Raw genomic sequence first — 20,784 nt, forward strand, 5'->3', positions numbered from 1 at the left:
TAATGAGAGTGGAAATAGTGTCTTTTTGAAATTTACTTCATTTAACCAGGATGGATATATTTTCCAGAATAAATGTACACATACATGAACATATATAATGTACAGTGTATATGGCACATGCATGTATGGGTGTATGTGCGCGCGCGCGCGCGCGCGCGCGCACACACACACACACACAGACATACACACACATGAGTTAATGGCAAACTCATCCTCACAAAGATTTTTTGAGATTGAATTTAGGGCTTTGTGCTGACTAAGCATGTACTCTTTCACTAAGCTACACTTGCAGCTCCATCAAGGGAACAACTGTGTTACCACCTTATATTTTCTGGCATGGCAGTAATGGACCCCATCATTCTTTTTCAAGTTTCCCTGATTTGTTTACTCTCAGATGTGGAAGTTACAGTCACCAGAAGTCCAACTTTCTTTTGGACAGGGTCTTGTGCATCCCAAATTGTCCTGGAACTTACTATGTAGATGAGGGTGACCTTGAATTTCTGATCCTCCTGCCTCAACATCCAAAGTGCTGGGATTACAGGTATGTGAGCTTCATGCAGGCTAGGCAAGCACTCTTTTATCTGAGCTGCTTCCCCAGTTCCAGAGTCTAACTCTTTTAACTTGTAGTTGGGCTGATCCCGTAAGTGATTCCTACATTTTTTGGGGAAAGCAGACTGTCATGTTCTTACCTGATGTCAGGAAGGAAAGGGTACCAATTGTTTCATTGGACATGATGTTATGGAAACGTGCCAGCTGTCCAAACATCTGCAGGCCAGCCTCTTTCTCTCGGCGGGCTTCTGGTGTCAGACTCTCCCATTCTCCTCGGTCTTTCTCGATCTGCTGAATCTTTATCTTGCTCAAATACTATGGAAACCAGAAACGTGATACGTCAGATAAGAGAAATGTAATTGAAGGATCATGACATTTAAGAGGGCTTAATTAAAATCCAGTCAACTGGGTTTAGAGAGGTGGCTCAATGGTCACAAACTCTTGCTGCTCTTGGAGGATCAGGATTTGATTCCCAGCACTAACACTGTGGCTCATAGTCACCTGCAACTCTAGTTCCAGGGGATCTGACGCCTTCTTCTGGCCTTCATGGGCACTGTATGCATTTGCATACATTCAAGAAAAACACTAATACACTTAAAAAAAAAATTCCAGAGCAGGAGAAGTGGCTCAAAGGTTAAGAACACTTAGCACTTATTCTTGCACATGGCAGCCACATCCACCTGTAACTTAGCTCCAGGAGATGCAATGGCCTCTTCTAGCCTCCCCAGGCACCTGGATGCATATGGTGCACTTACATACATGTGAACAAAATACTCACACACATAAATCTTAAAATAAAACCCAGTCAACTAAGCTGGGAAAATCATATAAAGGTCCTAAGTCTTTGTCAATATAGGGCTATAGCTTAAGAACTTCAGCAGGGGTCAGTGTGTTCTAGCACTTGTTACCAAGGATGGTTGATGACCTGAGTTTGAACCCCAGAACCCTCTTGGTGAAAGGAGAAAACAGCCTCCCACAAGATGTCCTTTGACCGCCATGTGTGCACTATAGCAAGTGTACACACATGTATACACACGTGCGCGCGTGCACACACACACACACACAGAGACGTAAAATTAAATCTTAAAGAACTTTAGGAAAGAAAAAATAGTGTCCTCATATAGATTTGTCTTGGTTTGAGTAAACTGGTAGGCAATTGCCTGGGACCAGGATACTGTCAGGAGAGCAAGGAGGTCCAGTAGAGCATGGAGTCCAAGCAAAAACACCAGGCTCCCAAGAAAAATGAATCCTCCCTAAAATGAAAACCAAAAAAAGAAAACAACACAAAATCTTCAAAACTTGCACACCAAAAACCAAAGTTCTATAAACATGCCTGGTGTCTAAAATTACTTAGAATGTCATAATTATTAAAGTCCTCATCTCTCATCATCCTACTACAGCAGCAAACAGTGTCACCCGATTTCCCGAGGATGCCATCTGCTTCACTCTCTGGATCATACTGTCCCTACGCATGATCTGTTTCTCACAGGAACTGCTCTCATTTCCTCAGAGAACCCACCTTAAGTCTCAGAGTGAAGGATGATGAAAAGAGCAGGTCTGGTCCCTCTCATAAACCAAGCCAAAGTTACTTAGTGGATTATCAATGAACACTCCTGACTGTCCAGTATGCTACCCTCACACTAAAGCTGTATCCTCTTCCTGGAGGTCACTGCCTGGTCATACTGATGCTCCTGCCTCCACCAGGAGATCCTGTTTAGCTGCAGACTCAACAGAGAGCACACAGCTAAGCCTGGACTAAAATCTCCAAAACTATGAGCAAAAACAATCCTTCCTACTTTAGGTTGTTCCTCTCAGGTACTTTGTCATGGCTGAAAATCTGACAGTGACTGACCAAAATTAAGATCCTATGATTTCTTTTAACAATACTAGCCTGCTGGTGGTACACCTTCGTTTGACTTTACCACATTTTAAAAAACAATTTATGTGTATGTATGTGCACCACAGGCATGCAGAAGTCTGTGGGTCAGAAGATGGATCCCCTGAACTGGAGTTACGAGTAGCTGTGAGCTGTATGTGGGTGATGGGAACTGAACCCAGGTCTTCTGGAAGAGCAGCCAGTGCTTTTAACCACTGAGCCATTTCTCAGGCCCCAATACTACTTTTTAAATTATCAACCAAAGAACCACCCAAGCCCATGAAGCTTCAACAAAGATCCTTGATCTTGTCTCTAATGAAATGATAAACCTAGAAAGCTGTACGATGGCAAGCACGGGGCATACTATTACACATAAACTTTTGGTGTGCGAGAATGTTCTAGAGTGAGGATTACTCTATTATAATTAAACGTGCAAAAGAATATATACTCTCTGTCAGGTGGTCAGGTGTACTGGTTCATGTGTGTAATCCCAAAACTCTGGGAGGCTAAGGTGGAAGGATTCCTGTGGGTTTGAGGTCAGCTTAGGATAAAGAGAGAAAGAAAACTAAACACACACACACACACATACACACACACACCCCAAATCAAAACTACCACCATCACCCCACTGCCACTAATGTTGAAGATTTGAAGCCTTTCTCACTGACACCACAGTTGGTATAGGAACACATACAATTCTTTCTTTTACCTGTATAGCTTCATCCAAAAGGAAGATAGCATCATTCATTAATAGGTTAAGAAATCGGAGGAACAGTGGGGGATTCATAGCTTCTAAATTCTTAGAGGCATAGTCAGCCAAATCCTGTAAGACCCAGCCCAAGAAGAAGATATTTTAGTACCAAATCACAATTTTACTGAGGCTGACCTGAAGCAACTGGTTTCACAAAAACCTCTCTTACCTTGATGCTCTCCCTATAGCTCTCTGTCGCCCACATGTACCTTAGGATGGGATACATAGGGCGGCGGTAATTAAACTTCTGTTCAAATTGATGGGGGTCCCCTGGAGTAAGGCAAGAATGAGAAACCAGCAAGGGTAGTCTATTAGAGAATGAGCAGGCGCTTATGCATGTGTATTTTATTTACTGAATATCAAAGCTGCTGCCAAAATCTTCCCTGGGGTCCCCCCAGCCCATACCCTTTGTGGTGCCAGGGATAAAACATAAACTGTAGGTACAATATTTGCATAAGATCACATCAACTATACTAGTCAACATTCCAACAGGCAGCACTAACTGGCTTAGTGGGTTGTGAGTAAGAAGAGGGGAAAGAGGAAAGGGAACATATAGGAGAACCAGGAGGAAGTGGTAAGGGAAGTTGGGGGTAGATACAACCAAACATCTTTTACATGTATGAAATTGTTAAAGGATAAATAAAGATATCCTATTAAAACACACACAACATACAAAACATAGGCCTTGCACATGTTAGGTAAGTGTGCTACCACTAAGCGACATCCCTAGACCTGGGTCCTAAGGCTCCATCTCAGGTCCTCATGTTTGCTGTGCTTGCCAACTGTATGTAGGTGGTATTTTCCCCCCGTTTTTGTTGCTTTTTTTCTGAGATAGAGCTGGTTCTACCTCTTTTAGTTGTATGATACAGACAAATAACTAAAACTTTTTGAGCTTCTATCTTCTCACATATAAAATGAGAACAATGTAGATAAACTTTCAGATAGACAAGTTAATGATATAGGAAAAATAAAGCACTCTGCATCAATACACAGTAAGTATTCAAGAAATGCTGGTTGACATTTCTGTGACATTCAAAAGTGATCAAGCTATGAAACTTAATTCTTAGCTCTAGAGTTGGTCACATGACTTCTTTACCTGTAAATTCGATGTCCACAAAAACCTTGATTAGGGCTTCTGAAAGTTGGGGAGCATATGGAAAGTTGCAGAACACACGTTTCCGGTGAAACACACTGGACACCAAGGGATTTGGGGTCTGATCCAAGTGAGGCATCACTGCTTCCAAGACCTCTGCTAGTTTGGCCCTTAGGTGGGGATTCTTCATTCTGTAGAGAGCAAAAAGCAAGATGAGCAAGAGAACTTAATTTACCCAATGTATTCTATTCTACACAAGGAGCCAGGATGTCCTATATCACTACTAAATATATAAAAGTGTTTCAACTCAGCTGATGCAGGGTATGCCATTTAACATGTTGTTTTGAGATGGTTTTATTATTGTTATGTAGTCTGGCTGTTCTGGAACTCCCTATGCAGACCGGGCTGGCCTTGAACTTGTGGCAATCTTCCTGTCTTTGTCTCCTGAGTGCTGGGATTACAGAAGTGTTCTAGTGTGCCTGCCCATTTGATTCTTGAGGTGACAGCTTACCACGTACAAGGGAGCACTTCAGTGTCCATGTAAAGCACAGACATTCAATTTTCTTCTCTATATCAATGTACTATCTACTATGTACTCTTCTTTGACAGGTTCATCTTAAAATAAGTTTGCCGTCCGAAGCTTATTTGGGCAAAGGTTAGGTTATAATCATCTGATACCACCCATACTGCCTGCCTGTGTGTCTAATCAATGCTTGTTGGCTTCTCACTTTCCTTTGGGTTTGCTTAGCTCAGTGAAAGCTTCTATATATTTTTCTATATATGGCATATATATATATATATATATATATATATATATATATATGTATACACACACACACACACACACACACACACATATGGCTTCTATATATTTTTCATTGATGTGCCTTAGAGAATTGTGGGCTTTTCTTTTTATTTTGCAGCAAATGTGCCCTTTTGTACATAAAAATTGTTCCCTTTGGCTTAAATACATAACCCCCTCCCCCAAATCAGGAAAACAATTGTAAAACCCATACATAGTACCTGTTTCAGAGAGAAGGCTAGAAGTAACTTGAACCTACGTTTACCACCTATAGAACTCAAGGTGCAGGAGCAAGCTTTGTTCACATAATGAGTAAAAGAATTTAGCACTTGGATGCCATCGGTACAGCCTCTGGTATTCTCGTTAACTATTTTAACCAGGGACTAGCAGTGGAATTCCCGCTAGGCACTTTATATTCAGGTTCAAATTCTCTGTGGGCAGAGTCCTCTGCGTATTAAGTCTCACACAGCGGACAGGATGTTTTGTAGCTCTAACAGGGATGGGGCGAGCTTCCAGCACATCACCTCTCTATGCTCCCAGTGAAGATGGTGATAAAGTTAAGGACATGCTCCAGGGAGTCTGCTGACGTCTCCAAGATGTCCTCAGCAAAGCGCCGGAGGAAAATGAGGAAATCACCCAGGTTATCTGCAAAAAATTCTGAAAAAGATTTGCTGGAATTAGCCAAATATGTGTTCACTGGTCCCAAATGACATCCCAGTCCCTCCCTTCACATTAATTAACGAAGGTTAAAAAAAAAATCCAAGTCTTTTGTACCAAACTTTTATTACCATCTGAGTACCAGAGATGGTGATGAGTTACTAACGGGGATCTCTTACGTGTGTATCAAGCTTTATTTTTATCTGAGTAGATACATAAATAGAAGTGACACACATTATTGCTAACACTAGCATGCTGTGCCCCCAAAGGCCAGTCACAATTTTTTTTTAAAATATTTATTTATTTATTATGTATACAATATTGTGTCTGTGTGTATGTCTGAAGGCCAGAAGAGGGCATCAGACCCCATTACAGATGGTTGTGAGCCACCATGTGGTTGCTGGGAATTGAACTCAGGACCTTTGGAAGAGCAGGCAATGCTCTTAACCGCTGAGCCATCTCTCCAGCCCCGGCCAGTCACAATTTAAGCCATGCTTTAGGTGTGGCCAGTTCCATGAGGTGGCTGCAGCAAGGAGCTCCAGGATGGTCTTCCAAGCATCCTTCCCTTCTGGCACTTATACCTTGGCAAAGTCCTTTCTGCATTATTCTAGGCTAGGTGATACCCTGATGTGTACAGTAGAGTACATCATTTTCAAGGCTAGTTATCAAAGTTTGCAGCTTTCATTCTGATCACTTGTGCTGCCACACCATGAGTGGCAACAAGAGATGTGTGGGGCTACTGGCAAGCAGCTGACACCTGCTCACACCACATGACTGGGCTGGAAGTGGATCTTCCAGCTCTTGTTGAGTCCTCAGAATCCTGTGGCTCTGACTGACAGCTGGCCACAAGTGGTCCTGGATTTCTGATGCAGAGAGCTATGTGTGATAACGTTTGTTGTTTTAAACTGCTATGTTTGGGGGCTAAATTGTTACATAACCATATGAGACCAGTACAGTATTCAAGAACATATAATTTGATAAGCGAACAACATCTACTGACCCCTCGCTGACACACACACACAAGTTCCCTTCTGAGTCAACACACAAGAGGTACTTTGTTTTTTTCTAAAAAAGCTCAGGGAGAGTTAGACAGACCAATTATAAGTCGAAAGACAAACAATATTAATGACAGAAACTGAAAGCTATGAAACCCTGACTCCAGCTTCTCTTCTGAAGGCTGTTTCTACCGTCACAGCAGCGGAGACACAGACCTGAAGGCTGTTTCTACCGTCATAGCAGTGAGACACAGACCAGAAGCAACCATTAGTGCCCCATGCTTTGGCCAGGAGATGATATTTGTAAGTTTGAGTGCTTTCTCGAACAACAATGGAATGATAACTAAGGATGGGTACTTTGAGGATTAAGCTTCCAAGGTGACCCAGTTAAACTTAGGTGGCTATTAATAGGATGTTCCCAAGGGACAGGCTGCTTACCTGGCACATAAGCCAAAGAGCTGTAGCCATCTGGCAAAGGAAAACTTAGCTCTATTGTCTGTGAGCCCTCATTGCCTATGGCCAGTTGAACCAGCAGAACAGCCATGGACACCTGCAAATTCAGGCAGTTTTGCAGCATCTGTGGCTCAGTCATAGCAGTCTTGGTAGAAAGATAGATGGTCATCAGGCGTTCGAACTGCTCACGGAGATTGTCAGCAGCAGGGCTAGAACTCTGCTGAGCATCCCGCCAGGCAACCTGCAGCCGATGCAGATTTTGGTTGATTTTTACCATCTGATCATGCAACCTGCCCCCAAGAAAGCAGAAGAGACCAGGTCAGGGATGCTCGTGTGGGGCAGTGTAGTACAGACTACACTGGAAAGCAAATTCTTGTCTGGTTATTCTAGTATTCTAAGGTTGTAGAAAGTTGTAGGTACAATGACACAGAGGCACTCACAAAAGTCACTGACTGGACGAAGCAAGGTGCAGTGCTCCAGGAAAATGCTACCATGTACTCAACAAGTGTGAAGCTAATTAGGAAGAGTTAGTTAGCAGCGTCTGAATGAGCAGGGTGCAGGGTGAGTAGTTATTACTGAAGACAGTCACTTTAAAGAGACAGTATGAACAGCCCAGTACAAGCTTTAGAGGACACAGGTGGGGCCAGCGGATGATCTCTGCACAGTTAGAAAACTGAGCAGACAAAAAAAAAAAAAAAAAAAAAAAAAAAAAAGAAAAAAAAAAAGGCTTGATTAAAACGACCATACATAAAGCAGCCATCACATGAAAGGAAGACCTAGAACTAAAAGCTACTGCTAATTATTTCTGCATCTACAATCCTAAATCACTCCCTTGGTTCTTTTGTAGCTGTTTATTTAATTTTGATTTTTCAAGACAAGATTTTTTCTGTGTATCTCTGGCCATTCTGAAACTCACTCTGTAGACCAGGCTGGCCTCAAATTTAGAGATCTGCCTGCTTCTGCCTCCCAAGCGCTGGTATTAAAGGTATGTGTCCCCCACCCCACAACTTTGTTCTTGTGTACAGTGACTGGGGTTACTGACGGGGAACCTGGATGCCAGGCATCTAGTCTGAATCTGGATGGTCGAGCAGATCAAGCACATGCTGAACTTCTTCCACCACATTTAAAATGTCAACAACAGATTAACAAAACTGTCTAGCAAGGACATAGTTTCAATTTTTTTCCCAGTAATTTGCTGCTGGAGTTTTGAAAAAAAAAAAAAAGCCTTACATTAAGTATCCTGAGAAGGCATTAAAAAAAAAATCGGTATTCCAGGCCAGGCATGTGATGTAGGCCTTTAATCCCAGCACCTGGAAGGCAGAGGCAGGTGGATCTCTTTGAGTTTAAGGACAGCCTGGTCTACAGAGTGAGTTCCAGAATGGCCAGGGCTACATAGAGAAACTTTGTCATGAAAATCAAACATACATACAAACAAAAATCAGTATTACTGAGATCTAGAGATCAGTAGGTAAAGGGCTTGTACTGCAAGCAGGAGGACCTGAACTTAGATCCCCAGGACCCATGCACACACTGGGTCAGGTGGTGTCCTAATGCTGGGGACACAGAGACAGGAGGATCCCTGAAGTCTTGCTGAGTCAGGGAGCTCCAGGGCCAGTGAAAGATTGCTTTTCAAAAGAGATGGTGGGGAGCGACGAGACAGTCACCTGACACCGACCTCTGACTTTTACACCACATAGTAGCATGTGTATCCTGTCCCCCCCACAAGTAAAACAAAATCAGTATTCATAATACTCTTTCTATAGATCAAAAATATGAGTGAGTTATTATCCCTCCTCCCTTATACTGGCAACCATTCTCAGCTAAATAAGAAGGGAAAGACAGTAGCTGGCTTTCTAGAAATGGACCCTTTTGGAACTTCTACACCCAGATTCTCAACCTTCCCATTTTTTAGGATCCTTTCTCTTAGGCTCACAGCTCTCTTGTGGTCATATTGGTCTTACTGGAATCCCTTCTCATCATTCTCAATTTTTTTCAGTTTTGTCTATTGGTCTTTTGGCATCAGAAGTAATTAGAATTCAAGAGTAAAGAGTGAAATGTAAAATGAAAATGATTTTATCAAAAAGATAGGGATTGAAAATTTGGCAAGATGTGGAGGAAAATATTAGCATGTTGTTGATTTTAAAAATAGATAAAAACTTAAGTAATCTGTACAAAGTGGCCTCATGTAAATGTAAACAATGCACGAGTTCTTTCCTTATGATATCCTAATGTGAGTCTTTAGACTCACTTTCAACCTTTGAGCCGTCAACACAACTAACTCGTTCTTCACAAACCCTTCTTTCCCAATGCCATCAAAGGAGTTACCTGTGAAATCCCAAGTACAAGGTATACTCTGTCAGGGCCAGGTTCTCCGTCACAAGGTTATAGCTCTGGGGGAACACGGGTTCCTGCACAGCCGGGATCAAGCAGGTCTCTTTGTCCAAACCTTGAAGAAGTGAAACGAATGGTGATGGCTTGACACAGACACCTGCCTTGGTCTCCAGGCTCCTTCACTCTTGCTCAGCCTCCACAGTGCTACAACGCTGTCTTCCTTACAGCACATCCCCAACTATTTCCCTGTCTGAAAACACTTTCTGGCTTCTTGCTATCAACAGAAATCGTTAATCTCTGTTGAACCAATGAAATCAGCAAAAACTGAAATGAGAGATAATATTGTAATTTTTCCCAATTGATAGGCAGTTATTCTGTTTTCTGGGTTCAAGCTGAGTTATTTTTGTGCAGATATTGGTTTTATAATTGTAAGAGGATTTAAAAAAACCTAGAAGGAAATCCATGAAAACTGAGGAGAGTTTTGTTCTGACAGAGTCAGGGCTGATTCACTGTCTTCCTTTCCACTTCTCTGTGTTATTCAAGTTCTTTCAGTCTGGTGTCAACTTTCTTCCCCCACCTCTTACTCTTCATCCCCTTGCTCTAACTACACGGGACTTCTTACTGTTCCTCAATAAAGACCTTCCAGCTTTTTTTTTTTTCTAGACAGCCTCAAATTCAGAGACCCACTTGCCTCTGCTTCTCAAGTGCTCAGACCAAAGGCGTGTGCTATCATGGCCCACCGCTCCTTCCACAGACACTCCTGCTACTTGTCTTTCAAGACTCAGCCACGAAGAAGACCCCAGCTTCTGCAGAGCTGGTCCCTCACTCCTTCCTCACTGCTGCCACTATGTCAACTTGCCTGCCCTTTTCTGACCTGAGTTAAAAAACGACGGCAGCAGAGCTCTACTGGATTTCTATAAAAGATGAGGGAATATCCAAGGTTGTCAAACCAGACAGGAGGTCTCACCAAGGCCTAACATTTAAAAGATAATGGTTGTTTTTGAAAATCCACATTTCAAATCATTCTCCATTGTGCCTCGTCTGTTTTGATCAAGAGGCACTTTCTCAAAGGCTGAGGGAGCAAATGCTTTAGAGGTGACCCACACATTCACTGTTTTGAAAGCCCAGTTCCCCGCCTACCTCTCATGTGTACATTTTTAATTTTTCGTTCTTCATCATTCAACTCCTTCAGGACACAGTATGAGGGATTAAAAGTGAGGAGCCGGGAGGATCTGGGTTTGCAGAATGGCTGGCACAGCTTCAGAAGAGCAGCACCCAGATTCAGAAAGAAGGCATCTGAGGCATACATTTGGAAGAAGATTTCGGGCATTTGATTGGCCCAGATCTTGGTGCGGCCTGCATTTGCATGCAAACAGTTTCCAAGCCAGAACAAGATACAGTGCTTGGTTTCTGGAGAGAGCTGGAGCAAGTTCTTCAGCATCTGGTAGATCTTTTCATGGAACTGAGCCATGAACTGTTTAACCAGAAAACACAACACAGGACATTCCAATTTCACAATCCTGGTATTTTCTTTTTTCTTTTTTAACTCCTAAACCCTGGCAAATACAAGTTTTTAAAAATATGCTAATCTTAATCTCTCCCTTCACTTTTTTTGCACCTTATTCCCTGATTCTGATTATTAAAAATACACATATTTCTGGGTACTTATGAGACATTTTCTGGTCAGCTGCCAAATTGTAGAGAGTTTAATAGGTTTTACAGTCGGGATTTCTCTGTAAGTGTTCAGGATAAATTCTCTGGCTCTGTTTGTCACAGTTCTCATGGCGGTTACTCAACTCTACCACTGTAAAATGAAACTGAGCCATAAACAAAACAAATAGACATGGGTGCAGTCAATAAATACTTTTGAATTTTTACATTTATTTAGTGTTAAGGTATTTAGTATGTGGGAGGGAAAAGCTATCAAGCATCATGTGTGAGGGTATCTGGAAACAGGTTCTCTGTTTCTACTATGTGGGCCCTGGGGACCATACTCAAATCATCAGGCTGGATGACAAGCATTTTTACCATTTCATTGGCCCCAGTGAATCTTTCTTTACAAAAAACAAAACAAAAAATCATGGGCAGTAGGATTTGGCTACTGCTGGAGTCTGCTAACAATGTTTGACAGCATTGTGATGATTAAATAGTAAATGGGACACTTAAGCTTGTGCCCTTGTTAGTCACCTAATGCCCCACAGTTGGGTTTTAGGTTTTATGTTAAGGGGCCTATACATTAAGAGAAGGATAAGGGACAAAGAGATTTATAAGGTGGCATTTAGTCAGAAGGTTTCATGAGCTAAGTGACAATAAGTATCTTGGCAAGAAGGGCAAGGACTGAGGGGGATGTGACAGTGTTGTTACACAGAGCAGGTTCTATATAATCTACAAGTTTATTCTCACCCAACACCAAAGTCCATCCTCTCCTCATAGTGAAGGATATGAAGAGGGTGATTTCTTTTTCTGTTTTTGTTTTTTGTGACATGGTTTCTCTGTGTAACAGCTCTGGCTATCCTAGAACTCACTCTGTAGACCAGGCTGGCCTTAAAATCACAGAGGCCTACCTGCCTCTGCCTCCCAAGTGCTGGGATTAAAGGCATGCACCGGGGGCAATTTCTTTGCTTCCTTCCTTTATTTTGAGATAGGCTCTCCTATAGTGCAAGCTTGTCTGGTACTGGCTATTTAGTGCAGGGTGGCCCTGAACTCCTAGTCCCAACTCTGTTTCATAAGTGCTAGGATTACACGCCACCCCATCCCTCCCAATAAGAGGGCAATTTCATTGTGTTATTACAACAAAAGCCAATCAGACCAATTTGGTTTCCCAAAGAGGTTGAAGCAGCTTTTCCCTACATGGTTCCTGAGGAAATGCTCATCTCAAATCAGGGGGCTGTGACACCCTGGAAAACAGTTCCACCTGATGAATGTTGGCCTCCTGAACTTTGATCTCCTGAGGACTGGAACGAGATGGATTCAGAAAGTAGCCATGATTTTCTACCACACCCGGCGTCTTTAACAAGCACGAGATATTCAGAATTACTCCTAGCAGGGTCTTCTGATACATCTGCCCATTGCTAGGGTCCTTGGGCTGAATGTATTCTAAAAAAACCTGTAGAAAAGGATAAAAACTACTTATTTATCTGTATAGTGAAATAAAGGGGATGAGATGCAATGCACACCCTACATATACACAATAGAACACACACACACACACACCTACATATACACAATAGAAAACACACACACACCTACATATACACAATAGAACACACACACACACCTACATATACACAATAGAACACACACACACACACACACACCTACATATACACAATAGAACACACACACACCTACATATACACAATAGAACACACACACACACACACCTACATATACACAATAGAACACACACACACACCTACATATACACAATAGAACACACACACACCTACATATACACAATAGAACACACACACACACACCTACATATACACAATAGAACACACACACACACACACACCTACATATACACAATAGAACACACACACACACACACACCTACATATACACAATAGAACACACACACACACACCTACATATACACAATAGAACACACACACACACACCTACATATACACAATAGAACACACACACACACACACCTCTTTCTTTAAAGATTTGTCTTTTATGTATATGAGTATCCTATTTGCATGTATGCATGAGTGACAGGAGACCATCAGATCCCACTGTCGATGGTTGTGATCCTCCATGTGGTTGCTGGGAATTGAACTCAGGACCTCTAGAAGAGCAACCTGTGCACTTAACTGCAGAGCCACCTCTCCAGTCCCTCTTTTTTCTTCTGGTTTGTTTTTTTCAAGTTAGGGTTTCTCTGTGTAGCCGTGGTTGCCCAGGAACTTGATCTATAGACCAGGCTGGCCTCAAACTTAGAGATCGACCTGCTTCTGTCTCTTGAGTGCTGAGATTAAAGGGATGTGCCACCACCATCTGGCTTTTTTTTCCTTTTCCTTTTCTTTCTTTTTCTTCTTTTTTAAAAAAGATTTATTTATTTACTTATTTATGCATACAATATTCTGTTAACATGTACACACCAGAAGAGGGCACCAGATCTCATTATCAATGGTTGTGAGCCACCATGTGGTTGCTGGGAATTGAACTCAGGACCTCTAGAAGAGCAGTTGGTGCTCTTAACCTCTGAGCCATCTCTGCAGTCCTTTTTTAAGGCCAGGTTTTATAAAATCCAGGCCAGCCTCAAATTATAAGAAAACAATTTAAACTTTTATTTACTTGTGTGTCTATGTGTGCATCCCATGGACACGGCGTGGAGGTGAGAGGACAACTGTGTGTTGGGTTGGTTCTCTCCTATTCTTCTTCTACCATGTGGGTTCTGGGAATCAAATTTAGGTCTTCAGGCTTTGTAGCAAGCAACTTTACCCACTGAGCCATTTCACCAGCCCCATCCTCAGGGCCCCAAGTTCACAGAGTAGCTAAGGATAACGTTGATCCTCCTGCCTCCACTTTCCAAGTGCTACGATTCTAGGCACATGACACCATACCTGGCTTTCTACAGGCAATGCTATAGTGTCATCAGGGCAGGAAGCATCAAGTACTAAGTAGTCAGTACCATGAGCATATGGTGCCTTTGAGACCTACCTTGGCCATATCCTTCTGCCTGGTGAAATAGAGAAGAATATCCAGATGCGCATACAGCAGGATCTGGCAGAGCTCCAGATCTTTTATTCGGCCTAGTAAAATATCAAACACTGGAATCATGACTTCAGGAAACGTTCGAACTTCCTCATCCAACAGCAAGGCTTCAATGACCTCTTCTAAAAACTCAGTTACATCTTCAAAATCTAACAGAAGACAGACGAGAAAGGAAGGAGACCATGTCAATTTTTATGTCTTCACACGTTTCATGTTCTCTCTGTCAGTTTATCTGTGTTGTGGTAGGAACTGAATCAAAGACCCGGTGAATGCTGGACGCTGTTCGACCAGTGTGTGACCAATGAGCTATGTGCCCACTTCAAACATCGGCTCTTTATGAGTTATTTACTTTTATTTACATGTGTGGGTGTTTTGCCTGCATGTATGCCTGTGTACCAAGTGCATGCAGTGCTCACGGAGGCCAGAAGAGGACCGTGGATCTGCCTGGAACTAGGGCTAACATATAATTGTGAGCCACCAGGTGGGTGCTGGGAATTGAAGCAGGGTCCTTTGGAAAAGCAGCTAGAAGTGCTCTTAACTTCTGAGCCATCTCTCCAGAATTCTGCTGGTACTGAGGCCTAAAGATCAAGATATAAGCTATCTTTCTTAATTTCTATCAGAATCAAATAGCTCTGAGACTCTCTAAAACCACTAGAGAAGTTTCAAATGTAGATGTTTAAAGACCTTGCTTCTATACTTACGGGCTCCCTGAATGGCTTCTAACATCAAATCTACCAGCTGTTCATGGATGTTTTGGTCAACATAGATCTCTGGAGTGAGGAGAACTGTTCGCGTGTTGGACACAGTGAGGTTCCTGCACTGCACTGCAAAGGGGAGCAGGTTTTCTGGAACTTTGGTAATCTATAACAAAGGGAGAAAAGCACAGTTTTATAACATGCAGCAAGGGTGGGTACAGTAAATAGGGTGGAAAAACATCACATCCCCAAAAGAAACCAGTATTGGTTTCGTTTCTTCTCTCTCTCTCAGACAGGGTTTCTCTGTGTAGCCCCGCTGTCCTGGAACTCACTCTGTAGTCAGGCTGGCCTCAAACTCAGAGACCCGCTTGACTCTGCCTGCCTGGGATTAAAGGCATGCACCACTACTGCCTGGCAGTATTGGTTTCTTGAGGACTGAAAATTCATGATTCATGACAGACTTTGTTCTTTGGGTTAAAAGGTCACTTGCTAAAATTCTAATCCTGACGATGTCAAGCTCAGCCCAAGTCAGTATTTTCATCTCACTGGATACGCTGTTAACAGATGGGGGTTTGCTTGGTTTATGTTGTTTTATTTTGGTCTCACTATGTAGTGTAGGCTGGCCTGGAACTCACTGTGTAGTCATGGAGACCTGGCTGGTTTTGAACTTGCAGCAATCTTTGTGCTGTGCTAAGGCTCATGAGTGCTGGAATTACAGGCATGTGCCACCACACCTGACTGATCTGGTGTTTAGTTTTCTAAGTGTGTCATTTCTGAAGAGGTAGATATAGAGAAGAAGGGATTGGCTTAACTGGGAAGAGAGATGGACCTCAAGTCACAGAGAGGAGACTAAGGTTTTCTGGCAGTCTCAGTGTTACAAACACTAAGCTGGAGACACACCATGAGATATACATGTGTACTATGACATGAAAGACACTGACCCAACTCCCACTTACATGCCAAAGCTACTCAAGAGGATGATCTAAAACTCCATAGGGCTTATTCCTTTACCTCTTCCTTGGCTCTTTGGAAACAGGAGTAAAGGTAACAAAAGATGTGCCTCTCCCCAGCATCTCTATCAGCAGAGAGATTTAACGTTGAAGAAGAAGTCATGCTGATCAAGTGGTTTCCTGGATCTTGAAGCAATAACCGAGCAAAGATGGCCTATTAACAAAAATAAACAAAAATACTAATCTATTGCAATGTTAATCCTAGAACACTAAGATATAAAAAGTTTGATACATGCTTTGGCAAGAATCAGATGTAGTTCAGAATAAAGGGGGAGGGTAGGTTTCAATATCTGATTACCTTAAAAATGTTAGGACCTAATTATATACATAGTTATTATAAAGTAGGTATCAAGTGTCTGAGATAGTTACAGCCAAAAGTCACTTGTTGAATGGTGTTAAGAATCAGTGTTGAGGGGCTAGAGACATGGCTCAGTGGTTAAGAACATTGACTGTTCTTCCAGAGGACCAGTGTTCAGCACGTACATATGTGGGAGCTCACAACTGACTCCACAGTTCCAAAGGACCTGACTGACACCCTTACACAGGTCAGACACCGATGCACATAAAAATAATTAAATTTTAAAAACTAATCACTGACGAAATATGAAATCTACTTTTCTGTGTGATTGTTGGGCTTAAAGACACTTTAAATGTGAAAGTTAAGTGCCAAGTTATCAGTTTTTCCTCTATTTTTTTTTGTTTTTTGTTTTTTTTTTTTTTTTTTTGAGACAGGGTTTCTCTGTGTAGCCTCTCTGAGAACAGACTTGCTCTGCAGACCACTCAATTTTTAAAAAAATTTTTTTTAAATTATGTGTATGTGTTATGTGTCTGTATGGGTATGTGCACATGCCTATAGGTGCTCATGGCAGTCAGAGGCATTGGTTCCCCCGGAACTGGAGTTACAGGTGGCTAAGAGCCATATGACGTGGGTGCTAGGAATTGAACTTAGGTTCTCTGTAGCAGGATATGCTCTTAATAGCTGAGCCCTCTCTCTAGGCTCCTTATTTCGTTTTTCAAAACAGGGTTTCTCAAGTAACCCTGGCTGTCCTGGAACTCATTATGTAGACCAGGCTGGTTGTGAATTCAGAGCTCTGCTTGCCTCTGACTCCCAATGCTGGGATTAAAAGTATCTGCCACCATGCACAGCTGGTAGTCAGATTTTCAAAGGTGCAGTACACTTATTAGGGCTCTGGCACCGTGGGAAACAGTTATGGCTTTCTGTCCTTGATCTCCTGAGGGCTGGAAAGAGGCCAGAGGACACTGGGTGTCCTCTCTCTCTGTCACTCCCCTCCTACTCCTCCGAGCTCACTAAACCTGGGGCTCACCACTCTTCAGCTCGCTGAAGGTCAGCCAGGCCCAGACCCTCTTCTCTCTACTCCCTCTCATTTGTTGTCCCACATGGCCACAGCTAACTTCATGTGGGGCTGGGGAACCAAACTTGCTGGTGAGCCATCTCCCAGCCTGATTTTCATTTTTTTTTTTTGAAAGTATGTGAGAAAGAGATGGGCTTGTCTTAGGAACTTAAGAGTCTAATAGGAGTGATAGGGGAGGTTCAATAACAAGCCATCAGAGACAGTGACAGTTCCCATAAGAAGTCTAAGAAGTGGATAAGGATCTCAGAGGAGGGAATGAACAACTCTTTTCTGGCAACTTTGATGGCATTTTAACTGGTTCTTAAACAATGGGTGGATTTGGATGTGTGGGCAGAGAGGAATACCACACACAATAGGAAGAGGTGGAAGCAAGTCAAGTAGTGTCTGGAAAATGAACAGGGTTTAGCAGCCTGGCTGCGGTTTGCTGAGGGCACACAACCAGAAACGGTACCTGCTCGACATTGCTCATATCAAGCCAGTCTTGATCTTCCAGCTCTACTGCCATTTCTTCCAAGTACACACAACGGCTGGGGATACCATTCCCGCTTTTCAAGTTTGGGTCACCTGTGAAACAGTTTTAATCTGATGGGTTAAGGATAATGTTCCTGTCCTCATGACACTGTTTTTGTTTTGTTTTGCCTCTTTGAGACAGGGTCTTGCTAGTTGCCTAGGCTGGTCCTTAACTTTTAGGCTCAAGTAGTCCCTCCTGTCTCAGCCTCTCCAGTAGTGGAGACTAAAGGCATGTACAGCTGTGCTCAGCTTCCAGCAACTGACCTCACTAGCAAGTCTCCTGAATTCACTACAGTGATCTCGATACACAAAGGAGCTACACAGCATACTGTTATGGACCCTCAGTATGACATTTAGGAAGAAAATTCCAGATACTAGCATTAACTTTAGGGTTGAATTATAGACAGGGCACAGAGGTAAAACATCTGGACTTCTCAGCATCCATGGAAGAAAACGGGGTTAGCTACTCTTTCTACTTCCTTTTAAAGGTAGTACAGACATGTAGTCACACAGCCCAGTAAGCACCAAAATGGCAACAGAAGTTAGATCTGTAGAAATACTGTTTGTTTGTTTTTTGAGACAGGGCTTCCTTGTGTAGCTCTGGCTGTCCTGGAACTCACGCTGTAGACCAGGCTGGACTTGAACTCAGATTCACCTGCCTCTGCCTTGCAAGTGTTGGGATGAAAGGTTGTGCCACTACCTCTTGGCTTGTTAAAAAAAAAAAAAAAACCTTACTAAACTAAACCCTGTGCTCCAGGGAGGACAGGGGTGGTTTTAACCATTGGACACAGCAATTTTCTAAGAGCCAAAGTAGTCCCTGGACCAAGCCAAGAGGGAAGAAGAGACAATCAATTGGTGGTGTAAGCCCGCAACTCACTGTTGTCCAGAGTAATGAGGAAGATCCTTTGGATCATGTGATTGATGTTGAGTTGCTCACATATTTCTTGCTGTGACCGGAAGGAGCGGCTAATCTCAGACACAGAGTAGTCAAATTCATCCAGGCTCTCCGACACACTATTATCCGAATCATCTGGGCTTGCTGGGAGCTCATCTGCCAGAACACGTAAGCTGTTACACAGTATGCTCCTCCCTTAGGATGAAACTGACTACCTAGAATGAATGTAGCCACCAGAACTGCAGGTGTGAAACATTCATCTCACTAGGGAGCAACTCAAGCCAGGCAAGTGAGTGGAGTCTTCTGAAACTGGCCTTCTATTCAGTAAGCTTTATTTCTTCTACCCATAATTGTATCCCAAACTGCCGAAATTAGCAACATTATCCAACATTTTTACAGAAAAAATAATTATCAAATAGATCAAATGACAGTAATTATTTTAAATGTACGGCCTTTCCTCGGAGAATACATTTGTTCTGGTAATTTCACACTCAGGAATATATCCTGTAGAAGGGCTCGTCAGACTGGTACCTTACAGATAGCTGCTTGATTCTGCAGTGCTCCAGGCTCTTGTGCTAGCGCTTATTACCACTGTTTTTTATTTAAAGAATCGCTATGCTTTTCAGCTGCCTTTCCTCGTCTCTGACATTGATTTTTGTGTGAGGGGAATGTGTCAGTGTGCACCTGGAGGTCAGAGATGGTTTGTAGCAACCAGTTTTCTTCTCCTATATGGGTCATGGGGATTGAACTCAGGTCATCAGACAAGGTGGCAGGCACCTTTTATCTGCTGAGCCATCTCATTAGGATCATTTTTTAGTGATGCATTTTAATGAGTATGTATGCATTGTGTGGAAATATGCATGCTGAGCCATCTCTCCATGTTTTTTTTGTTATTGTTAATGACAGATTTGGACCATACTTTAGAACATTTTTTAATCATTTACTTATTTTTGTATGTGTGTGTATGTTTTATGTGCCATGACATGCATTTGGAGATCTCAGAACAACTTGGGGAAGTTCTTTTTCTCCTTCCACTATGTAGTTTCCAAGGATCAAACTTAGGTCATCAGGACTGGAAAGCAAGTGCCTTTACCCACTGAGTAATCTTACCAGCCTCTCAGCCGGCTTTAAAGATTTTATATATTTACACACATACACACATTTGCATGTGTGTTATGTATGTGTGTGTTTTGTCTATATGTATGCTTGCACACCAGAAGAGGGCAACAGATCCCATGGTACTAGTTATAAATGGTTATGAGCTGCCATGTGGGTGCTAGGAATTGAATCCAGGACCTCTGGAAGAGCAGCCAGTGCTCTTAACCACTGGGTCATCTCTCTAGCTTCTCATCTGGCTTTAAAAATTGTTATTTTTTTTGTATAGGTGCTTTGTCTGAATGTATACATATACAATGCATGTGTGTGTCTTATGGCTGAAGAAGTCAGAGATGGCATTGAAGCCCCAGAACTGGAGTTGCCAATGGTTACAAGCCACCATGTGGGTGTTGGGAACCAAACCCAGGTCATTTGCAAGAGCATCACATGCTCTTTAACTGCTAAGCCATCTCTCCAGCCCTTCACAGGCCTTCCTGTGAGTCATTCAGAGGCCTTCTTCATTCCACTTACTGTGTTTGTGTTTTCTGAAACAGGGTCTCGTGTTGACCACACACTCCCTATAAGGATGATCTTGAACTTGTAATCCCCTTTTCTCCACCACCAAATTACTAGGATCAAAGGGACACACACGCCTGCTTTCATGTTGTACCTGGGATTAATCCCAGATTTTGTGCTTGATTGGCAAGCACTTTACTGATAGAGGAACGTCATCTGTCTATGTGTTACTTTTATTGGTTAATAAAGAAACTGCCTTGGCCCTTTAATAGGACAGAAAATTAGGTAGGCGGGATAGACAGAACAGAATTGTGGGAGAAAGAAAGCAGAGTCAGGCAGACACTTCAGGCAGACGCCATAGCTCTCCTCTCCAAGACGGACGCAGGTTAAGATCTCTCCTGGTAAGCGACCACCTCGTGGTGCTACACAGATTACTAAATATAGGTCAGTCAAGATGTGAG

General features: G+C 42.6%; 2 protein-coding genes across 3 annotated transcripts in view; one reads left to right on the forward strand and one right to left on the reverse strand.

The window, feature by feature from the left end:
* The window catches only part of LOC119810784 (phosphatidylinositol N-acetylglucosaminyltransferase subunit A-like), a 37,180-nt gene that overhangs the window by 12,810 nt on the left and 3,586 nt on the right, over positions 1 to 20,784 (forward strand). The gene's annotated exons all lie outside the window — the stretch shown is intronic.
* Ube4a (ubiquitination factor E4A) overlaps positions 1 to 20,784 on the reverse strand; it is a 43,626-nt gene that overhangs the window by 10,326 nt on the left and 12,516 nt on the right. The window contains exons 3-16 of the mRNA XM_038324434.1: positions 18,695 to 18,868; positions 17,759 to 17,871; positions 15,936 to 16,088; positions 14,931 to 15,090; positions 14,176 to 14,378; positions 12,422 to 12,613; positions 10,648 to 10,981; positions 9,502 to 9,622; positions 7,162 to 7,466; positions 5,596 to 5,728; positions 4,273 to 4,460; positions 3,346 to 3,446; positions 3,135 to 3,248; positions 690 to 864 (exon numbers count right to left, since the gene is read on the reverse strand). Coding sequence (XP_038180362.1) covers positions 690 to 864; positions 3,135 to 3,248; positions 3,346 to 3,446; positions 4,273 to 4,460; positions 5,596 to 5,728; positions 7,162 to 7,466; positions 9,502 to 9,622; positions 10,648 to 10,981; positions 12,422 to 12,613; positions 14,176 to 14,378; positions 14,931 to 15,090; positions 15,936 to 16,088; positions 17,759 to 17,871; positions 18,695 to 18,868 — 2,466 coding nt within the window. The remainder of the gene's footprint in view (positions 1 to 689; positions 865 to 3,134; positions 3,249 to 3,345; positions 3,447 to 4,272; positions 4,461 to 5,595; positions 5,729 to 7,161; positions 7,467 to 9,501; positions 9,623 to 10,647; positions 10,982 to 12,421; positions 12,614 to 14,175; positions 14,379 to 14,930; positions 15,091 to 15,935; positions 16,089 to 17,758; positions 17,872 to 18,694; positions 18,869 to 20,784) is intronic.

This window comes from Arvicola amphibius, chromosome 3 (assembly GCF_903992535.2).
Source record: "Arvicola amphibius chromosome 3, mArvAmp1.2, whole genome shotgun sequence".
In the NCBI taxonomy this organism is placed as follows: domain Eukaryota; kingdom Metazoa; phylum Chordata; class Mammalia; order Rodentia; family Cricetidae; genus Arvicola; species Arvicola amphibius.